General features: G+C 39.3%; 2 protein-coding genes across 2 annotated transcripts in view; both read right to left on the bottom strand.

Moving 5' to 3' along the window:
• mrpl11 (mitochondrial ribosomal protein L11) overlaps window positions 1–12,816 on the bottom strand; it is a 58,420-nt gene extending 45,604 nt beyond the window's left edge. Inside the window, exon 1 of the mRNA XM_005723020.1 lies at window positions 12,690–12,816. The gene's annotated coding sequence lies outside the window, so the exon portion shown is untranslated. The remainder of the gene's footprint in view (window positions 1–12,689) is intronic.
• Window positions 12,817–14,773: 1,957 nt separating this feature from the next.
• Window positions 14,774–24,121, bottom strand: part of LOC102210858 (uncharacterized) — a 19,267-nt gene continuing 9,919 nt past the window's right edge. The window contains exons 10-16 of the mRNA XM_005723017.1: window positions 21,225–21,323; window positions 20,982–21,137; window positions 18,073–18,661; window positions 15,965–16,028; window positions 15,702–15,880; window positions 15,526–15,614; window positions 14,774–15,408 (exon numbers count right to left, since the gene is read on the bottom strand). Of these exons, the coding sequence (XP_005723074.1) occupies window positions 15,310–15,408; window positions 15,526–15,614; window positions 15,702–15,880; window positions 15,965–16,028; window positions 18,073–18,661; window positions 20,982–21,137; window positions 21,225–21,323 (1,275 nt within the window). The 3' untranslated portion in view covers window positions 14,774–15,309. The remainder of the gene's footprint in view (window positions 15,409–15,525; window positions 15,615–15,701; window positions 15,881–15,964; window positions 16,029–18,072; window positions 18,662–20,981; window positions 21,138–21,224; window positions 21,324–24,121) is intronic.

Here is a 24,121-nt window from a genome sequence, read left to right as displayed (position 1 = left end):
GTACAACTGTATCATGGAAATCGCTACATGAGCACAGGAACGCTTCCAGAAATTGTCATCTGTCAACAAATGCAAAGAAGAACAAGATCCACAAAGGCCACCATCTTCTTTGGGTCAAAGATCCTTTCAAATGGACTGAGGCAAAGTTGGAAACTTATGTGGTCAGACAAATCGTAATTTGAAATTACCTTTGGAAAACATGCTCTGGACTAAAGAAGAGTTTTATTATGGGGACATAATCAGATTTTGCACACCTGGAAAGGCACCATCAGTGATGAAACGTATATACAGGTTTTAGACCAACATATGCTTCTATCTAGATGACGTCTTTTTTGGGGAAAGGGCTTACATATTTCAGCAAGACAGAACTATACTGGATACTGCAGCTATTACAACAGCATGGCTTCATAGTAAAATAGCCCAGGTGCTGAACTAGCCTGCCTGCAGTCCAGACCTTTCACCATTTGAAAACAAAATGGAAAAAAATAATATGACAAAGGTGGTCCAGGACTGTTAAGCAGATAAAATTCTATATCAGACAAGAAAGGGACAACATTCATCTTCTAAAATCCTGCAGCTGGTCTCCTCAGCTCCCAGATACTTACCTGATGAAAAATATGACTTTATTATCAAGGATTTCAAAGTAATGTATATATAAAGTGAAATGAAATGCTTGTAGCGGTGAGACTAGTTCCTCATCCCGTCCACTGATATCTCCCTTTTCCCACTGATCCATTGTAACTCTTGCTTTTATTAAAGCTTCAATGACTGAAGTGAAAAGATCTAATACTAATCCTAAAAGCTGGCAATGCAGCAGCGTCGCCACTGAGGACATAACTAATGCGAACTGAACCTCAAATTCACTTCACTCAATTATATTTTAGCTCAGAATCTTTATTTGCAGATCATGTTGATTTTATCACAGCATTGTGTTCATACAGTCATGTCAAAAGAAAGTTTTCACAGGACTCTATGCGGTCCAGTGGACAAAACAAAACACAGAAATTACAAGGCTGGGTAGCAGCAAGGTGGTTGTAATCAAATTGACTTGGTTAACAGATCATCAGGATTGCTGGTCTGGAGCATTCAGATATACATTAGTACAATTCCACAATCGTTCTAGGAGTGGATGTCCCACTAAACTCAACCCAAGGTCAGACCATGAAATGCTTAGAGAAAAGCCAACAAACCCAAAAGCTACATCTGAGGTCTACAAGCCTCAGTTAACATGTTAAACATGAAAATGAATGAAAGAACAATTAGAAAAAGACAAAAGAAGGCTTGTCAGGAGAAAGCGTCTTCTCTCTAAAATGAACATGGCAGCATGGCTTAAGTTTGCAAAGCTGCATCTGAACAAACCACAAGATTTCTGGAACAATGTCCTTTGGAAAGATCAGACCAAAGTGGAGATAATAATGCACAGCGCCACATCTGAAAAATTCAAACTACAGCAAATCAGCACAAACACCACATACCCACTGTCATGCAGACAGTTGTGAGATGGTGATTAGAGGTTGTTTTGCAGCCAGAGTACCTGTACCTTGAAGTCATTGAAAGAGTTCTAGACTCAAATGTGAAGCCATCTGTCTGGCAGATAAAGCTTAGCATCAAAGTTGGGTCATGCAACAGGACAATGATCCCAAACACAGCAGCGGCTAGACAACAGAATGGCTGAGTAAGAATCAAGGTGTTGCTATGTCCCAGTCAAAGGCCAGACCGCAACCTGATTGAAATGCTGCAGAAGCAATAGTCAAGTTATTGCTGCTAAAAGGTAGTTCCACATGTTACTGACTCATGGGGTGAACTTGGATTTTCATCAAACCACAAAGAGTCCTGTAAAACCAGAGGTTTTTACCTTGTTAAAGGTTCAAAACATATCATCATGTTATCACATGAAACGGAAAATAAACTGTTGTTTAACATTTTTCTGTTATGTTTATGGTTTGTTTTTAATGATTGTCAGAAGGTGCAACACTATGGGTTGTAGGATGATATTTAACTCATTTCCTTTTATAAAAGAACGATTGAAAGTTTCAGAGTTTGCTTGGAAACACTCCCTGTGTGACGTTCAACCACTGTTCAAGAGACCTAACCAAAGACATCACCACAGTTATTTAAAACTGGTAATCTTTCATCTAGAGCAGCCCAAATAATCTGCACCTAGTTGAAGACATGCCTCAGTGTTTTATTTTGTTTTTTCCAGCAACTAAGGTCAAATTATGGCTGATGGGAAACTTGTATGTGAACTTACTGCTCTCATATTTTATCTATAATTTCTACCCATACTGGTGGCATGGCACCTCTTTGAAGGCCTGCCGCTAAATTGTGTACAGATGTTGACGTCGCCCAGATAATGAAGTCTTTGATGATCCTCTGACTTTTCCTGAGGTTGACATTTGTGGTTTTGAAAGAAATGTCGTGACAACTATGGGATGGATTGCCTTGACATTTGATACAAATATCCATTATGCCCACAGGAAAAATCCTAAAGACTTTTGATCTCCTGACTTTTGATGTAGTACAGCGAGGAGGTCAAAACTTTGTACTTCATGAAATATTATATCAGATTTGTTGCCACAAAAGTTGGCGATCCCCTGTATCTGACATTTGAGGTTTTAAGTGAAATGTCATGATGAATACTGACTAGATTGTCCTAAAAATTGGCACTAAAATTGGTACTTTAACACAATGAATTGTGTAACCCAGAAAATTAAAGACATCACCCTCAGCTACACAGCTCATTTGGGTATTCTTTGCATGGTAAAACACTAATTAAAATGATAAACATTATACCTGCTAAACACCATCTATTAAGATCTTTTACCTGCATTTAAACATTGTCATTATCAGCTGATAATTTTATCAATGTCACGACCTTATTTTCTAACTAGCGGAGCTCTTTTTTTTCTCTGACTTGATTTGCTTGTGTGTCTCATGTGTTTTGATAACATGGTATCTGCAGCTCGGCTGATAATTCCCAGCCCTAATTAGGAGGATTGTAGTTTAGCAGATTACAATGCGTGATCCATTACTCGATACTTCCTGCCCTCAGAGTATAATCTTGTCACACCCTGACAGAAACTGAAGTATTCTTATTCTGCTCTCATCAGTCAGCCTTAAGAGAAAAAAAAACACAGTTTCTGTTTCCTCGTCTTTAAAAAGATAAAAACCTGCCAGCATCTTTTTCCAAGCAGAAACCATGATTAGTATTCTTTGAAATTCCAAATAAAACAGACCAAGTTCTTTCTTATCTTCTAGGCAGACTTTAAAACACCTCTGACATGTTGTTTTATTCAACTCTTAGTTTGGCAGTCCATCTAGTGGCAACAATCACCTTTACATTTCATATAAGGGAAATTCACAATGAGTCAGTGGTACACGTGCATGTGACTTCTAAGATAACCACTGCCACCGCTACACAACTCTGCTGTCAAACATTTTATTGCATATTAAAGATAAACAGGAGGAAAAGCCCTGGAGACAAGCTGAAGTCCCTGGATACCAGAAGAAAAAAAACACAAGCATATTACAATTATAATAGCAATTTTATGTTTCTGCTCATCTATGCAGAAAAGTCTGAATTGCATTAGAGCCGCAATAAACGAATGGTGTCCTTGAATGAAAAAAGGCGACAAAATATCTGTTAACAGCAAAACAAACTGCACGGGAAGGTCCTTCACAGCAGGCAGTAAGAAACTCTTGGATACACTATCTGTTTGGATGGCACCGTGCTACGAATTAGAAGCTACAGATTAACTGTAATCGATGGGCTTAATGCAGTGACCAAACAGAACAAATGTACTGGGCTGTGATCATTCACTGTGCCACACAGGACGCTCTCAATAGGATTAAGAGGTAACGTCAGATATAAAGTTATAGAGAGCCAGTCATATGCCAATGCTGTTCCACTAAATTAGTATTCATCCCATCAAACCTCGGCCCTGGAGCTATTGATTGCTGAATGCCAAGTGCTAAAGGCCAGTCAAATAAAAAGAAGAACTCAAGAAGAGTCTGAATGATCCCTCAAGACTGAAAACGGGAACTTGCACTACCTGGTTTAACCCAAATCTGAACCTGCAGGTCTCATCTCTCTGGGCTCTTGGCTGTGCATTTCAGAAATAAACAACTCCTTACTTCCATTTCAGTAAGTAATCAGTTTTACAGAAAATAGCCTTAAATAAAACCAAATCTCATTATAAGGTTACAAATATGATGGATACAGGCTGAAAGTGCAGACTTCCAGCTTGGATTGAAGGGGTTCAATGTAAATATTTTATTAAGTGCTGCGGAATTACAGCCAACCCACTGTTTTCTGGACCTGAAATGTAGCTGTACAATTCACTCATAAGTTGTTGTTTTTGTTTGTTTTTTTTTAGGTGTGAGCTGTGTATATTATTTATTCATAAATTAAAAACCGGTGAACAGTCTGGAGTTGAGCCGTATTTGGATGCTGTGGCTGTAAAACCATAAATGAGATCTTGTGGAAGTGACACAGGCCATAATAACAACAACAATAATAGCAACACAACTCAAACAGGGAGGAATATCAACAGATTGGTTCATTGGTTCATCAGATTGGTGAATGAACTCACTGAAAACAACAGCAGTGGATGATCGTGGAATCCTTTCCATGATTTAAAAAAAAATAATGGTAAAAAAAAAAAAAAGTAAAACCCACAGCATCCAGCTTAGTGGGGAAAAAAAAACAACAACTCCCCAGCAGGTAGATATATCACACCATAATGTAGAGATTACATGGATCTGTGTGGCTTGCAATAGCACGAGGTCATCAGTTTTTATTGATGATGTGACAGGAGACAGATGGATGAATTCTGAAGTGAATAGAGTTACACTTTCTGCTTACACTCGCCCAACAGCAGCAAGGATGCATGGATGGTGTCTCACAGTACAGACTGACAGACTGTGAAGGCTACTAAGGGGTTTCTGAAGGTCAGAATTTCTGCCACGGCTGAGTGAATTACCTCATCTTAACCCGACCCAAAATGAATTTCACTTACTGATGAGAAACTCAAGGCAGAAATACCCACAACAAGAACTGCAGTACAGGCCTGGTAAAGCACCACAAAAGAGAAAACCTTGGCTTCTGACTTCAGACATATCTGCAAAGCATTCCTCTCAAAGTATTAAGCATTAATAAGTAAGTAAATAAATAAATATAGTAATAAGAGTTAATATTTATTGAAAACTATTTTCATTTGCAGGGCTGCTTTTTGACTCCCCAAAAATAGGGGTGGTGCATTAAAAATAATTCTAATACCTCAAAATGGCAAAGAATTTCTTTAATTGTTTGCGTACTTTATGATTAATAGCTAATTAATGAATAATTAATAGCTACAAAAAACAATTGTACCAGCATCTAAAAAAATAGGTGGACATAACTGTATATGCTTATTTTGAATTCAGCCATGTGGAGAAATGATAGCCACACGTCTGAACTAATCACAGATAAGCTGGATGCTCTTCTTGATTTTCTTGTTTCTCACTTTCCGTCTGTCAGGCTCGGAAAAGGCAGCATTTCTGCTTATTTCTGTGTCTTTTTCTTTATGTGATAGAGTTATAGCCGAGCATACACCTCCAGGGTTAAAAAACAGAGCCGACACAGATATGACAAACACTGCAATCTTGAAGCCCGCCGCTTGAGGCTGCAACTTGCTGACCAAGCCAGTTACCCATTTTAAAATTTAATTGAGCTAGGTCCTTCAAACGTGTTTGGTAAATATCTGCTGCTATGACTATGAATATGAACAACAGGGCTCGCAAAATCGCTAGCCCGACGTCCCGGGGCTAGCGATTTTTCCAGTCGGGCTACCAAAATCTATCTCTGCCCTGCCCGTCGGGCTATCGTAGGAAGGAAAAATATATGTCAAAATAAAAACAGCGCACAAGATAAAAAGTTGCAACGCGTTTTTGCATACATAAGATTTTCTGGAGGAGGACAGACATTTGTTTAGCACTCTTAAAGATGTCGAAGAAGCGTCTTTTATTTTGACAGCGAATGCGCACATGCGGACCACTTATGTGCACCCGTGTAAATAACATAATGTTCTGCCAGGTGTGTTGTTGGTTTTCTCTCGATTTCTGAGTCGACAAGCGCCTTTGTTACTGGGACCAGTCATTTTAAGAAAGGCCCCCATTAGAACCCATGAGAAATGCAAGAAATGCATTATTGCTCAGTCTGCAATATCTTTCCCAGAACAAACACCAATTGCAAATAACATACTAAAAATAAACCTGAAAAATCGGTTTAGAACAGCGTACTATGTTGCAAAGAGTGAACTACCACTGGCAAAATTTAGCAGTCTTTGCAAACTTCAAAAAGCAAATGTCCTCGATCTTGGTTCCACTTGTCTCTTACCCGTGACTTCAGTGGAAATTTCAAATTCAGGATCTGACACAGACGGATTCATGTCCTACAGTTCTTACAAGTTCATAGAAATTTCTGTTTTCAATTAGAACCAAGTATTTGAGTTGATGATTGTAATTTTTATACAATGTTGTAATTAGTGTTTCAACAATTTTTTGATTAATGTTTTGTTTCCGTTACAATATTTTAATGTATAATATTGTAACGGAAACAAAACATCAATCAAAAAATTGCTCTCTTTTTTTATTCAGGCTACTTAAATTTATTTTGGGCTACCAAAAACTGAAGAGTCCCTGCCCGAAGGGCTACCAGGGATTTTGAAATTTTGCGAGCCCTGAACAAGTTAGCATACAATAATGGATCCCCCGAATTTACAGATGTCTGATCTATGACCACAGATTTGGAGGCCTGTAGAAATCACAATTCTCCATGTAGGGGACTGCTGTTTCATTCACAGCAAACCACGTGGCATTTAAAAAAAAATAGAATTTAAATCAGGTGAATGCTTTCAGATATTAAAGCCTGAATATGGAGAAGAACACATTTTCATCCAGCTTCAGTGTGAAGTTCCCCGGGTATCACTGTGTACCAAATTCAAATGAACATTTTTAGAAATAGCAAGTCTGTTAATATTATATCCAAAATTTTTGAAGAGGTTCTCTCTCATTTTCATTTCTATTGAAATATCTTTTACCACTAAAATAATAACAATGGGGGCCTGATATTCTGTATTTATCCTATTAAGAGGTGTATCTTTCCCTGAGAATTTTTTCATCAGGCTAATCTTAGATGGTCATGTGGGAGACATTTGAAGAGCTGATTTTGTTTTACATTTACAGGTTTTTATGTTAATCTTTTGCACACATACACCTTTTCATAAAGTGGTGAAACCTTACTCATCTTTTACTTTTTGAATAATCTATATCTGTGGGATCTGGGATGATCTTTTTTGTAGCCAGTCATGTTACTAATTAACTAATTTGGCTGTTAAAAAAAAATGGAACCAAGTATACATTTTATTAGGCATTACACAGCTTTTCCAGTGTTTCATTGCCCTTTTCCCAACTTTCTGACATGTATGTTACATTGATATGGTGGCTTATCATTTTAGTAAGATAATATCTCCAGGAAAGTCACATGGCTTCCCAGTCTTGTGTGAAAGAACTTGACTGGTCCGCTCAGAGGCCTAAACTCAGGTCCATCCATCACCTTTAGATCGACCGAAACATCAATGCCATGTAGTCCAACAACAGCATCCTACCCTACAGATGCTCATGAGGCTTAAATGGAGCAAATCTATCTCATTTAATAAGATGCTCATGTTTTGTCAAACAGCCACATAGCGAGTGACATCTCCTGCCAAACTCATAAGAAGCCACCATGCAAAAAGGAGACAGTTAATGAGCAGCAGCTCTCATCTGCATTGTTTTAATGATCGTGTTTAATATCAGGGAACTCGACTACTAAAACAGCACATGCCCGTCACTGTGGCTCAGGTTTAAACCGGGACCTTGTACTTGAATAGTGATGACTCCCGGCCCTCCAACACTCTGCATGTATTATCTCTGCTTGCCTGTGATCAAATCCCAGGGAGGCAGTTTTCTTTACTGGCTCTTCTGAATTACATTTCCCTCGCCCCATCATCTTCGACTGGCAAGACAGAATGTGTTACAAACTGCTTGTACTTGGAATAAATCTAGAAAAAGTAACAAACAACAACAATGACGAATCAGCAGCAGAGAGGGTACTTGAGAAATATATTAATAAAAGTGAAAACAGCACAGACTCCGCATTATTTTCTGATATATTTTGCAGTCGGGGAGCTTGTTTTATATTTTATGGCTACACCACAGCCATTTTTTCCTGGTATCAAAGCACAACACACATCAAAACCACCGACTGGTGTCTTAAAAAGCATGCTAGAGTTAGACTGCATGTTCAGCTAGAACTAATATCTTCGAATTCACAACAGGATGTTGTACGTTTAAGTGGCAGGATCTGTGATTTGTGTGGCCTCATTAGACTTCCCCGTGTTGTGGACGCCTCAACGCGGAAAAGTAATACTGGAGGAGGAGGAGAAGTAGTACAGCTACACATCTCGATGATTACACACAGGAGAAGCATCTCAGCCATCTCCGGGTGTCATGTGGATACACACAGCTCTGACATTATAAAATTCTATCTTCAGAAACTGCAAGCCAAGTGTGACAGCAGCCAGAATGTGACAGTAAACAGTCTGAACTCTGAAGCCATCTGCCCCTCTGGGTCTGAGCTCCCGTTGCAGCTGGACCTCACAGTCACAGTACTGAGGAAGTATCATTAATATATAACAGCAGAAGCGGGTGGATGCTTAGTGACCTCAAAAACACAGACCAGAATTAGCAGAGACTGAATACCTACAAGAAACCTGCAGTTACTGCTGATACCCACCACATATCGGTCGTTTGTTACTTAAAACAATCTTTAATCTCAAGCAGCAGATAGCTGAGTTTCACTTTTTTTTGCAATTTAAAGAGAATCCCTTTAAGTTTTCAGGGACAAAGGAAGAACAGTACGACTCTAATATCGATCAGCAGGTTCCAACCAGGTGAGGAAAGACAAAAACTAAACCCAGCCAGAGAAAATTCTTTTTAATCTTATATTGTTCTGCATGAAAAACTACTAAAAGAAAAATATAAAACGGCAGATGATGGGGGGGAAAAAACTCTCTCTGGCTGAACGACTCTTGGAAGTGCGATGAGCCAATTCAAACCTCTGATACAATGGATCAAAAAGCCTTTAAAAGCTTTTCATGACCTGAATATTCTGGGCTGCAGTAACAGCAACTAAATTTTAATGCAAGGCGGGTTAGAGGAAATATAATCTTATCATTACCTGAATCGAAGTTCTTAGGTTAAGATATGATCTGGAATGATGCATCCAAATATCAGGAGGTGAGTGAAGGTAGTGAAAATGGACATAAGCACAGCTTTTAATGTCACATAATTTATTAGCTTTTCAACCACAGTTGCAATTTACAGTTAATTACAGCTACTTTCACCTGCTCCCTTATTCACAAGAGGTCACCACAGCCTGTTGGGTGAATGTGTAAACCACTGCACTATGAAGTCACTAAGAGTTAATCACAGCACTGTGCTGTAATAATTGCTGAAACGAAGCAGTAATTATCTGTTTTTAGCTTCATGTGTGCATTCTTTTTTCAAAAGCTGGCTATGAACTCGGACTCGGTTAGAAATGATTAAGAAACAAGCAGGCTTCGATGTTCACGTAATTAAGGTGGGTGAATAGGGCTGTGCGATATGACCAAAATCTCATATCCCGATATAAGAATTCTATCGTCCGATAACGATATAAAAATCACAAAAATGTAACATTTTCTGTAAATTCTATGAATCTCGGGCAGCTCGTCTTGCGGAAATGTTTCCAGCTGCGCGTCATGTAGCTGGAGTCCAGTGTTTTAACCGATGCATGAAACGATACATTTTTAGACATAAGTTGTAACAGCCGCCGTTTTCTTTGTGAGTATTTATTACACGGCGTGCTGCGGGGAAAAGCCTGTTCTAACGTTTGAGTATAAGGTTTATTTTTTAGCACCTGGCGGCTCTTTTTTAATTCTCATCCGTAAATAATCTGCTTTTTCACGTGATTCGGTTTATTTTGAAAAGTCTCAACAGGATCTTGAGCTTTATTGTGAAAGGTTTGTGGAACATAAACAAGCGGACACTTGATGGTGTTACCGTCGTTGTTGCTAACCACAACGCATAAAAACAGGCGCTTGTCCGTCAGTAGTGTGGTTATATTAAATATAAAAGAAAGAGAGAACTTTAAGAAATTAATATAGCCACTACAGTGACCATCAAAACGGTGAAAAAAATATTGCCGTAAACAGTTTATTTTGCGACACCACGAAACAAACGATAGCGTAATCGTCATCCGATATCGTTATATCGAACAGCCCTATGGGTGAATATAACACTTAATAGGACAGACCCTCCTGATGAAGGGTTGTAACATGCAAACTTCAGTCCCATGTGTATGAATAAGAGGGCATCCACTGTAAGGAACAACTGTGGCATGAATTTCAGCCAGGGTACTTTGTTTCCTGTGTTTCTCTACAGCAATGTTTCCCCTGGTGACACATTAAGCTACTCTAGGGGAATAACACTGAGTGAAACTAAGTTAAATATCTATGATTTATCATTTATGTAGGGAAAATTAAATAACTGAGTTTGGGAAAGCTATTGTGTGAACTTTTGCCTCGGAGAAATGTAATTTGGGTCCTTCTTTACTGTTAATAACTGATATATTTTGTGGGGGCTGAAGGGCACGAACATTTGAAGGTGGCATTGGCAGGAAAAGATTTGCGAAACATTCATCCAAAGCGCTCTGAAGGACTATCTTCTTGTTTGATATGAGAGACAGCGGCATGGCAACGAAAGCAAACCTCGCCATAATATGCTTCTGCACCTCAGACAAATCCTCCACCAGGCAGAAGTCGTCAAAATTAATTACATTAAACTCCAACTGCAACACAGTGACACATTAATGAATCAATAATTATGATCGAGTAATATAATGTGGACGATTAAACAAGGATGTTTTCCTTTAGGTATATTTTTATTCTTTTTTTTCCTCTTACTTCAGTAAGATTAAAATTGGTATTTATAATCTCACCAACATATGTTGGTAGATTGTAGATTGCTGCCAATGAATGCTGTTTTTTTAACCCTCACCATTCAAGTGCATAACTGTAGCTATAGTGGCCACTCTAGGACAAACAACAATATCTGCCATTTATTTCAGAGTGTAGGCTACCAGCCTGCTGTTTACCTCAGCTGTTAATATGTGTTCATGTCTTTGCTCTAGATGAGCTTGTAAAACTTTGTGAAAGGAGCACGATATGAGTCAGTGAGGCTCACTTCTGTCTAATAAGAGCGACACTGATGTGAGTCGTTCAGGAACTTCCTGAACTTTTCTGCAGGTAAGAACCGTGGTTTTTGCCTCTGTTAGCTCTTAGTTGGCTGCTGGATCTAACACTGTTAAACTTGGACACTTGGTGAATAAACTCTCATAAGATGTGAAAAAGTAATCAAATTGTTTATCAGAGGGAGGGCTAACATTAGCTGGAATAATGTTAGCTTATAACCAGCTCTTATTTCTGTTTAGCCAAGCTCACAGCTGGAGACAGAGGGGTTGCATGCCTAATCTGCTGACAATATAAGGAATTGCATGTGCAGTATGCAGGTTTTTGTGTGTTAGAGCCATGACTTCAGTTCAGGAGAATAGGCTTGAGGTGAGGAGGAAGATGATGATATTTTATCTAGATGCCTCTGGCTGTGTCTCTTTGCTTAGCATTTTCCCTTTTTTTGGAGAAGGGGACCCCTTCAGAGACGATAAAACATGCCTATGATCCTTCATATTGTAAATATCAAGGTGCAGACCTTGAGTAGCATTGAAGGGACCATTAATGCTACTCATGCTACCATGAAGGGAATTGGTCTCTATGGCACATAAATGCATATTTACAATTCTCTTCTGCTCCGCCTTGGGCATGCTATGTATGTGGCTGGTCACATAAGTAAAAAACGTGATTAGACAGAATGGCGATGTCCACTGCAGCCATTCAGTCCATTTTCAGACTCTTTTTGGTTGCCAATTTTCACAAATTGCCAACAATGTATCAAAACTGCCCCCCCATATGTCTCTCCCTGGTTTCCACGTGTCACCCCATTGATAAAATCTGTTTGTGCCACCAGAAAATCATCATCTACCCAAAACACTTAAAACACACGAAATGAAATCTAAGAAGAAAAAAAATAGCGAAACTTTCTACGCAAAGTTCAAAGTAAGAAGCTTCATATTTCCAAGGTCCTTCATTTGGATATGCTAACATCTTTAGATATCTTGTAGTGTTGCCACTTAATAAAAGACAGCTGATACAGATACCGGGATATAAGTGGCTCCCATTGATTTACAGGATCTAGTTTTTGACCGGTGATCTGTCCACAGCTGTTAAACAAGCAGATGCTTTAATATTAGCGGGAGCTTCAAAGCATTGGTTTTAGACTCCATCCTATCATTTTAATAAATCAAACAACGCGATGACGGGCAACTGTAACCCCGAAAATCCAGAAATGAGCGTGACGCAGAGCAGCAGCAGCAGCACTTTGTGACCACAGACTGACCGGACAGCCGAAGCTACAGACACATATCAAACATCGTCTCTGCTTTAAACCTCATTAGCAGGTCAAACGGCGCCGTGTTGAACCCAAACGAAACGGGAAAAGCCACACTGTCATCTTACCTGTTCCTTGTCATGTACCTTCACGCCGTCAGCAGCATCCTTCAGGGCGCAGACATCTTGGATTACTGAACATCGCGGGCTGTTTGCGCCTGCTCATCACGGCACTGCCACCTGCTGGACGGGAGGAGCTGTAACAGCTGGGGAAACCGGAAAGACTGTTTTGCTCAAGGACACTTCAGCAAAGTCAACGCAATCTCCCTTATTTATTGCACATCCAGCATTAGGTGGTGCGTGGTTATCGATACTGACACTTTTAATTTTTAAATGTAGTCAATTATTCAAACAAAACATCAAATTTTGAGTCCCTGTATACCAGCTTTCTCTAAAAAACTCAAAGCAGCTCCCCTGGCCACAATGACTATGCCACATTCACTCACTTGAATTACTGTTTTGTTCCCATACTGACATGATAGCATCACAAAGCTGCTGCAGATTTGTCGGCTGTACATTCTTGATTTGAATCTCCTCTTCCACAATATCCCAAAGGTGCTCTATTGGATTTAGATCTGTTGACTGTGGAGGCCATTTGAGTACATGTTTTTAAAAAAAGAAGAAAAAAAAACAGTTTGAGATTATTTTGGCTTTGTACCTTAGCACATTATCCTCCCGCACACAACCATCAGAAGATGTTTGCAAAGCAATGAAGATGGTACCAAGGAACCCAAAGTGTGTCAAGAAAACATCCCCCCACTACAGCCAGTTAATGGCAAATTCTGGCACTAACAAGTAAATGTCAGCAGAAATCGAGACAGTCCATGTTTTTTTCCCCCCAATCTTCTCTTGTCCAATTTCAGTGAGTCTGGATGAATTGTAGCCTCAGTTTTGTGTTTTTAGCTAACAGGATTGGCACCCAGTGTGCTCTTCTGCTGTTACTTTTGCCTTCCTCTCAGGTAGAAGCAGTCTGGCCATTCTCTTCATAACTCTGATTTCAACAAGCGTTTCCACCCAGAGGACTGCTGCTCACTGGATATTTTCTCTCTTCTGTGAACACTGGGCTTGTTATGTGAGAAAATCCCAGTAGAGCAGCAGTTTCTGAAATACTCAAACCTGCCTGTCCATCACCAACATCTATGCCACGTTCAAATTCACTTAATCACCTTTCTTCCGCTCGACGCTCAGTTTGACCATGTGTATATCCATAATTTCACAGAGTTGCTGCCATGTAATAAAGTGGCCAGTGAGTATGTTTCAATATAATGTTAATGCTTATGTCTGCTAAATTACTCCCCCAGACCCATAATGTAATGTCCATTATTTAACGTATTTATATCCCAGACAATGTATTTGTCTGGGATATAAATATGTCCTACATTTTAATAGATTGTAGTGGCCTGAAAATTCACAGACACTGAAGTTGGTATGATCCCCCTGCAAGACCGTCTTTAGTTTTTTGTGTCAGTCAACCAAAGTGAATTAATAAACAAGTTGATGGTCTGGGAAAGAATTCACTTGCATATTCGTCATAAGATTATGTTGACTTCTCGTTGATCACCTGGAGGCTGATAATAGGATTAAATCAGATTTAACAGTTTTCTTGTGGAAATGAGCGTTTAGTTCAGTGGTGTTGCTACCTGACTCGAGTAGGAGAATGAAAAAAATTAATGTTACACTGGCCATAATCTCCCTTGTGTGACCTGGACCAGAATAATCCTGTCATGTACAATTTTCATCTAGTAACATCGGGTTTGTTTTGTTCTTTTAATTAGAACTGAAAAACAAAAGCATTTCCCATTTTTAAAAATCTGAATTGGCCTAATTTTTTAAGACTGTACCCGTTATATCAAACATGTAGACCCCGCTAAACATATGTGATCGTTGCTGGCTGGGAATGAAATAAATAAATGGTGTCTGCACGTTAACAAGGCATTTTAATCCAGTGAATTTATAACCGTAATTATTTTCATACACCTCACACTTCACTAACGCGATTTCCCTTAGAGGATTAACCCATTTAAACCGCATGAATCATCTTTTACTCAGGTTTTGCTTCAAAGAAAATGTGCTGCTGGTATCAGAAACTAATTTAGAGCTCACATTTACACAGTTTCAGTCTAATTTTAAGTTATACACAAAGACGGATATAACCTTTATTAAAATATTTTATTTGGAACAATTCACATTTGCATAATTTCAAGTTTCCACTGACAGCTGTGCCGGCAGCGGTTTGACACATTTAGGCAATTTTAAATTGTGACATATTTTGTTTTGAAAAAAAGTTAACTCTAACAGAGTATAAACCATACAGAAACTCTCAAAGTGAAAACATTTTTTGAAAAACAATCTATTAAATCATGCAGAGTGAAATTCAACCTGTAAATATAACGTTTAGGCCACTTTCTTCTCTTGAGGTCAACAATAAAAGTTAAATATTTAAAGTTGGCTCCCACAAAGAATGTTTTCCAGTACACACACCAGTCACAATTCATTAACCTGACATGTGAAGGTATACAAAAGCAGTTCACAATACAAAATATTCACAGTACTTTTGAAGTAAAAATTATATACGTATGAAAAGGCTGCGAAACATGTGGTCTCAAACGTTTTAAGGCACTTTAAGATGATTAATAAATAACTGGATACTTTAAAAACTTCAGCACAGGTAAAAACAGGCGGTCACCGATCAGCTGGTGGAGCTGGTCACTTTTTGCAGAACAGCAGCACTCTCATTCAGTGAAAACTCACTGGGGAGAAATTCTCTCAACAGAAATGACAGGAGCATCTGTTACGGGAGCGGAGACGTGAGAAAGAACAAAGATTTACGTGCAACATACAGTGAAAAGTGAGAATTTGATACAAAAAAATGAGGTGTGTTGAAAAAGGAAGTTTGCATACTCACGTAAACCAGGGTTTTGTTTTCCTCTCTGTCCTGGAAAAGATTGAAAACAGACTCCATGTCTGTCTTCTTCAGGAACAAAACATTTGAATCTATGGCAAAGACAAAAAAACAAAAACAACTTTAGATGGATTATTAAGTGCCAAATCAACTGCTGCACTGCAAAGAGGTGTTGTTACATTTGGCATTGATGAGGTTATGCGCTCGATCCCTGGTCTCGTCCTTCTCCTCATCGGTACGAGGAGGATGAGGCGTTGGTGGAGGAGACTCTGGCCACAGTTTGCTGCGCAGGTTGTCGATGTACGAAGCCATCTGCGCCTGTGTTGGGTTCACCTTTCTTAGGAAAGAGTTCACTTTCCTGGAGAAAAATATGCAAAACTCATGAGTCATTCATAGACCGGGATATAACAATGTTTGACCCGTGGGAGCTGGTGCCACTTACTTTTTCAGAATGGGCATAAAAGGTTTCAGAACCGTGTCAAAGATATTTATGAGGAAGGAGTTTCCTGTAAGGGAAATAAGAGTGTTAGTGTCATCTTAGAGTAGCACTATGTTGCATGTTTTTAGCTTGTCTTAACTTTACTTATTTCAGGAAAACAAAAAAAGGGCCAGTATTATTAGCCCCCCTGCTGCTGTGCAGTGACAGGCTTTACCTTTGTAATTCTCAGTGCTTGTAAAGTCAAGTTAAAAATGAAGGTTATCTTCCAATTTACACACAGTATGAAAACTTCTTCAAAGATTTGAGCTGTCATTTGAGAAAGCACTGTGCCAAAAACAAAAGAAATCAGTTTGGACTTGAGAAAAAGAATTGTTGATGCTCACAAAGCAGGGGATGGATATACAAAGTTATCACAGCATTTCCACATGTCAAGAACTGGTGCGAGAAGTATCATCAAGAAACTCAATAAGCCACACAATAAAGAACAAACCTGCCAGAGATGGGAAGAGTGTGGAAAGGAAACTAGTGAGCGATGTGACTAAAGAACAACTGTCATGACTTGGCCAATATGGGAACTGTAGGCTTAAAGAAGACCAAGGTTTTTGCAGGAGAAACAACTTCAAGCCAGACTAAAGTAAGCTTAAGGACAACCTGGAGAAAGATTATGTATACTGGAGGTTTGTCCTGTAGACAGATGAAGTGAAACTAGAGCTATTTGAACAAACAGATGCTGCTTATGTTTGGAGAAACACAGCAGAGGTGTACAATCCGAAGAACACAGAACCCACAGTGAAACACAGTGGTGGGAGTATAACAGTGCCTGAATGCTGAAACTGGGAATCTGGTCAAGGTGGAAGGAATCGTAAAGAAGGATGGATATGTGAATATTCTGACAGAAAACCTCAAGCAGTCAGCAGCAAAACTGGGTGTGGGTTATTGCTTTGTCTTCCAACATGACAGCAACCAGTCGTGTCCCATTAAATTGGATGACTAAAAGATCATCAAATCTGGAAGAACTAAAGAGATGAAGAAGAATGGGCTGCGACTGCTCAGGAGACGCATGCAAGACTTGTTGAAAACGGTAAACGACGGCAGGCTGTCCAACAAAAACAATCACAACTGACTGTTGCATCAGTGGGGTTAATCATTTGGCCCCTGGTAGTTTGTCTTTTATGAAATAATTTTATTTCTGTGTGCAAAGTAAAAATAATGTAATCATCTAAATAAAACTTTGATGTTTACCTGTGCTAAAAACATTCCTCGCTCTGTTTAACACCTCTTGGGGAATACTGTCATAGGTGGGCTAATAATTCTGTTCATCTGCACATCAAGCTGTAGCTGCACAGATGGACGTCTGCTTAACCACAAAGACGACAAGACCACTGTAAAGCCCAGAGGCAAATCTCCAATTTGTAGGTTTAAGCTATAAAAATAAAATTGGCTTGTTAACCCTCTCAAAGTGCCAAATTATAAAAAAGATACAATGTAATCCAATTTAAGTGTCAAAACATATCAAATAGAATAGATGCTCTGAACTACCACAGCTTTTATCATAAAGAATATAAACAGACATTTTTCTGCCTTTGAGCTTGTTGCAGTTTATTTCAGTACTGGGGGGGTGGGGGCTTTCATGATTGTGAGGTTTGCCTGAGTTTGATAAATCATCACAGCGAACATCAAGGCTGCACTTTTGTCTAAGACTTCTTTTGTGACCTGCACGATTTTAATCTACACTGTCGAAGCAAAAAAGGTTTTTATTTTTGCAGAAAATCTTTTGAGAACATAACGCGGCTGCCAGCTGTCAGCCCTTCATTGTGTGAGAGAGTGTGAATACACCACTCTTGGGCTTTTAAAAACAAGCCATGCTCTCACCTTAAAATACCACGTGACAGTTCACACAGACCAAATACTCACTACAAAGGATTAACTTTCTCAGGCAAGTTTCAAGTCTCTACAGGTTAATTTTGTTCTTGTACTGAAATGAACCAAAGCAGCTGTTTGCCTAGTCTTCAAAGGAATGCATTAATAAATATAAAAAGCTACAATGTGCTTTAAAATGTTGAGTGAAGTATACATGACAGTACAAAGTGGCTTTAAACATTAAAACAAACCGGATATTTCTTTCAGCAGATCAAATATGGCTTTGGTCGCCTCCGGCTGTTCCCTGTTGACTTGGTTCTTTAGAGGCTGGGAGTTGTCCCCTCTCTGCAGTGTAGCCTGTGCCTCCTTTCCTTTCGCCTTGTACAGTCCTCCGGACCTAAAACACGTTTTCTCCCTTTTATTGGACCTCGCACTGAAGTGAAGCCACGACGAGCCCTCTGGACCCTCCCGCTGCAAGCCCGAGTCGGGCACATCTTCCGCACTGCCGTTTTTTGTTGAGGCCAGAGACTCGTGTGATCTATATCGGCCAAATCCTTTGAAGAGTGTTTTAAAGTGAGAGGTTAAGGGATTATCAGAGTCCTCGTTTTTTTCTTGGGAGCCGTTTTCATTTGAGGACTTTGAGTCAACAGAAGGCTGTGGATTAATATCAGTCTCCTCAGGCATTTCTAAAGGGGAATCGTACTGGGAGATAATAATAGATGGAAGAGTTTGACTGGGGACATCAGAGGCACTGTGGTTCTCCAAAGACTGAGCTGTTGATTCTAGTTGCAGAGATGACATTGTGTTTTCATCTGGGGCTCCGGGCTGCATGCTCGAGTTCTGCAAAGTAAACAAAACAATCTCTTTGTGAAGGCTGTCCCTGAGGCACTGGCCTTTCTGACTGTACTCCGCGACAGAGCTGAGACTAAATGAATCCATACGTTTGCTCACTAAGAAATATTTAAAGGGGAATTACATCACGTCTACATGATGTTTGTTACATGAAATGCTGTACATCATTTCTGCAGCTCTAGAAGACGTCTAAAACATTTTCTCAGTTTGACCTTTAGACAGATGCTACCAATATGCATTTGCAGGCTATCAAGTTGAATTATGTGAACCAGCAGACCAAAATTCAACTTCACTATGGGTGTATGTGCACTAGCTATGGGTACCACTGTGCATCACTACTTCCCTACCGACCTGCTTTACCTTCCCCAAAAGATCCTCCCAATAAGCAGTCTGCAGATAATTCCCACACTTAGAATGACCAAAGTTTACAATGCTGTCACTGGGTTTTGGGGCATATTGAACAAATCAAAGTCAGTTTATATAGTTTAAGTCCTCAAGGTTTTCTAGTCCTTTAGAAATCTTTTCACAACTACAGGTATTGCCCCCTGATGGCCATTAAAAAGAGTGCAGGTTTAAGGTTCTTCCACGTTGCTTTGAGGGACTTTTACCTGTCGGTAGTCAATTCCCATCTTTTCAAAAAGTTTTACATTTTTAAAACTGCATAGCATTTTTGTTTTCCTCTTTTGTGACAACTATACTGGGAATTTATTTCCAATTCGCTCCATAAAAGTGGAGAAGCTGAAGCCTACACCAGCTGTCATAGGACAAGAGGCAGAGCCCAGCCTGGGCAGTCTCCATTCTATTACAGGGGTCAGAGAGACAACCAACCATTCAAGTGGATTTTATAGTCCAGCAGATGTAGCACGTTCACTGTCCACTAGCTGGGGATGGCCCGTCTGCCTACAAATAGCTCTGTTGCCAGATAGACACTGTACAGTGTGTGGTACAACCGGCCCGTGGATCACGGTTGCTTGTGCCGTTGTTCGTCAGTCAGCCAGCGTTGATGAGGCAAAATTATAAACACACAAAGAACTGAAGTGAAACGGTGTGGTAAACTGTCCACAGCAGGCAGTGGCTGTGCTTTTTATGCCAAATCTTTTGGTCTTCAATCTGGAGTTGTGCTTCACACCTACAGTCAATAACACCGGCCCTGTGGGAGTAAGCTGGAGTACCTGCAGAAAACCCATGCAAGCCTTTTAGTTTAATTCATTTTAAATTATGGCAGTGGCTACTGATCTCTACCCACTGCCAATTTCCAAATGTGGTAATATAATTATAATTTATAAACCAACTGTACACGAGCAATAACGGCACCTGTAGATATCAGAGCAAATATCACCATCTATAAATGTCCATCTGATGTTCAATGAAAAGGAAAGCTAATATTGCAAAGAAATCAAAAGGATGTTTTTAAAGTTGGTAAGATGGTATTTTTTTCTTCCACACTTTCTCTTGGAGCCAGAGGTTACAACCATTAGCACCACTTTCTTATAACAAAAAGTTTTTTTTTAAAAAAGCAGCTAAATATCAATAAAAACTGTTCTTAACTGTTTCTAAAGCTTCCCATCGTATCAGATTTAACTTCTGTTTTGAGTTTGCAATTTAGAAATTAATTTAAATATCCTTAAAAAGACAGAAGGTAGAAATGAATAGTTTCGCACTACAAGAGAGACGCCGATTCTGGTTATTGTTTTATTGATTCTAAAATAAATGTTGAACGCAGCAGCACTACAGTAAGTCCAACAGAAGCAGTCATACAATCAGACAAGTTATACATAGGCCAAGAGTTTATCAAAATGATCCAAATTACTTTTTTTTTGGAAACGGTGGTCACCTTTGCTTAAAATAATCTCTCTTTGCACAGGAAATCAGTGTGTGCATCTGTGTCTACAACTGAAATCAGGTCGATATTAACCAGGAAGTCACTCTGAGCAACGTTTACAGCTGACAGTTTGAGTAATCATTTTTTCTTTTGCTTTTGTTTTCTCCAAAATATAAGTGTCTAATGGCAGGTTTAGACTACCCCAAATTTTTGTTTAGTTAGTTGGTCATATACCTCTCATCCCATGACAGCTGGGCTGAAGATCACCAGGGCACAATCAATCAGGTGTGCCCAGAAACTGATGTGGCATACTCCACAAGTCTGTCTGCTTCTGTGCTCTTATCCCATCTGACAGTTTTTCAACATTACGAGATTTCAGAAACCTCGATGAAATCATTCTTAATATTACCAGAACTAAAAGCAAAACTCAGTTACCTTGGAAACACTAAAACGACTAGTTGATTACAAGTGGCAGTGAAACATTACCTCATCTTCTTCGTAGCTGGGAGTGAGGAAGTAAGCCAAGCCGCTGAGCAGGCCCCAAACGCCTCCATGTTTCTCCTCATTCAGGAGTTTGTCAAGCGGGCAGAGGAACTGAAATACTGGTTGAGTGTGGCCGATCAGATTATCGGAAACCAGTTCCTGGGAAGGAAAATGACACATTGTTAAGACATGACACACTTTAAGTGTTTATCTATCAACATATCCGAGCCTTGTGATCTCTCTCACTTGCAGGAAGTGCTCCACTGATACTCTTGCTTCTTCTTTAACTTTATCGTTGATCTCCATCTCCTCCAGCACCAAGACCCCAGGTAGGCTGGTGGAGTCCTGGATAAAGACAAGGAAAAAAACAAAAAAAAAAACAAAACATAATTAAAAGCCTAAAGCTGACCTAAGAGACCTTAATCAGTTTTTACAGTTGAAGGCTTAGAACTGTAACAGGTGGTCATCAAAGCGCTGTGTTCACCTGTGAACTCCTCGTACGTGATGAGGATTTGTGCAAGCTCAGGCATCTGAAGTTTCTTATCTTTAGCACGTTATGATGTTGCCTAGTAACTACCTACCAACGTGCTAAACAACTCATCTGTAGCATCTATGCACCTTAGAAAAGCATCCGTATCATTTTGATATCAGTATAACAACATTTCATTTACATCCACAAAGCTTCAGTTATATGATGTTGGAATCACCTCTGACTAATGATAATAATTAAAATAATAATAGTGTAGAATGGGCAAATACTAGTCAATATAACTGAAAACATTTCTCAATGTTTCATGCTGACATTTCGGCTGCTGGGAACGCCTCGTAATGAATACAGACTGAAAAAGCGCTCGTGGCATTTCAAAATAATAGGTCACTCATTTAATTCTTAGGAAATGCAGTCTCACTATACTGCTACCAAGAAGTTAATACATGCACTGTTGTTCACACCAGCTCCACCTCAACTCTTGAGTCAATGCTTCCCTGAATGTAAATGAAAATGCCAAAATTATCAAGTCTTTCATGAGATAACAGTAATGTTACATTTAGAATGTAAAGATGAAATATAACTATGAAACATAAGAGCATGGTGTGCTTATTTTGCATTTTATTTCTCTTTTTTTTTATTTTTATGTGACAAAGACCTTTTTATTGCCTATGCACACCGCAGCGGTGGCACTCCTAGCATCCTAACCTGTAGAAACCACCAGCAAAGTCTTTCTACACTATTCTATGTCCACATATACACAGAGTCAGAATCCATCCTATGTAAACAAAAAAAAAAGTGAATTTTAAAGCTGATCTGAATTTAACATGAGGTTTCACTGACATCTTCCCAAGTTGCACTGTTTTTGGTACAAGACTGAAACTTTTCTAAACCAGCATAGGGAGAAAGGACGACTTAAAATGGGTAGAAGTTTTATTTGGAATGAAAACTTGTCCTTTAGACATTTGATTTGAGGACATAGCTTGCCTTCTCATCGCTCACTGACAAGCACTTTTTAAAAACCAAGTGACAGACACTAATTGAAGAGGTGATTGACGTCCCCTCACTTCTGTATCATTATCTTGTTTGCTTGCATGCAACTTGGACATGATCATCCATCCACCTTAAATCCACCACAGTGCCTACACAAGGAGACACAGATTCTCTCAGTCACATCTAGTCCAAACCATGTCTTTGGACTGTGGGAGGAAGCTCAAATATCCAGAGGAAAACCACGCAGGCACATGGGAGGATTGCACCAGGAACATTCTTGCTCTGAAGTGACGGTGCTAAACATTGCTTCACAGTGCCTCCCTGCATGCGAAGTCAATGACTCAGATAATCATTCAATTCACAGAGGATCAAGCCAATAATTGATTTCATTCAACAAGACTCTCCGTAGCTCCCCAAACACAGTTCAGCTTAGTGAAAGGAAGGGAAACAAATCCAGTGACAAGTAAATCTAGGTAAGGTAACTTTATTTATACCCATACGTAAGATAAATTTGCTTTACAGAAAAATGATAGCATTTGGCATCCCTTCAAAAACAGACATACCTAATAAATATAAACCTCACTGTAGCACATATATAGTAATTTAACGTTTCGAATCAAAAACTGTTCTTATTTAATTCAGTAACAGCAACAGGGACAAAGCTGTTTTTATAACGCTTTGTCCTGAGGAAAGAAGCTGAAATTCACCCCGTAGAGGATGGGAACCATTTTTAAGGATTTATAAAGCCTGTTTAGAGTACAGGGAGGCTAAACAAGACTGTGGCTCACCTATCAGACGACTGGACCATCTCACTATCCGATTCAGTGAGTTTTTCCTCTGTGACAGAGGTCTGACCAACCCATGCCACCAAACAAAGGATAAAACAGACTCAACAAAAGAACGCTAAAACGAAGCTAAAAAATTTTTGGCCAATGTGGAAATGAGCAAGTTTCCTGAGGCAGTGAAGGTGCTGGTGACCCTTTTTACAAACTGTTTTGCAATTCTGATCAAAATTCAGTTTTTCATTGATTACGGTGCCAAGATATTTATATGATTGTACTTGCTCTATTTTCTAACCTTTAATTAAAGTGACTCCGTGCCCATTTTGTTGTTTCCTAAAATCAATAACCATATCTTTTGTTTTAGATACGTTCAACTGGAGATAAGACTCCTCACACCACTGAACAAAGTCATCAATGGCTGGACCGTGGTTAGTTTCACCCTCTTTCAGTAAGCTGACAATAACAGAGTCCTCTGCATATTTAATGACGGCCCTGTTTTCATATCTGCTCTGACACACGTTTGTATAGAGAATGAATGATAAGGGTGATAAGACGCACCCTTGAGGAGATCCTGTGGAGGAGAACACCGAGTCCGACAGAACCCCATTTATTCTCACTCTTTGTGACCTGTCAGTTAAAAAAATAACATAAAATCCAGCCCACCAGGTTTTTCTTGATTTCAAACTGTTCTAAAAGTCTAAGTGTAGTGTGTCATTTTTGCCACTTTTAGGAGGACCAAAAAAGTAGTTGTGGTTGTGATTTTCCTTCTTCCTCAGTTAATGGCTTTAACATAATGACAGGGAGGAATGAAATTCAGCTAATACTTTATTCCATTTATGATACAGTGAGGCAAAAAAGTATTTAGTCAGCCACCGATTGTG

The sequence above is a fragment of the Pundamilia nyererei genome, unplaced genomic scaffold (genome assembly GCF_000239375.1).
Source record: "Pundamilia nyererei isolate P.nyererei 1_Seehausen unplaced genomic scaffold, PunNye1.0 scaffold00008, whole genome shotgun sequence".
Classification (NCBI taxonomy): domain Eukaryota; kingdom Metazoa; phylum Chordata; class Actinopteri; order Cichliformes; family Cichlidae; genus Pundamilia; species Pundamilia nyererei.
The sequence above is the reverse complement of the archived record's forward strand: the minus strand, read 5'-3'. Positions and strand labels throughout refer to the sequence as shown.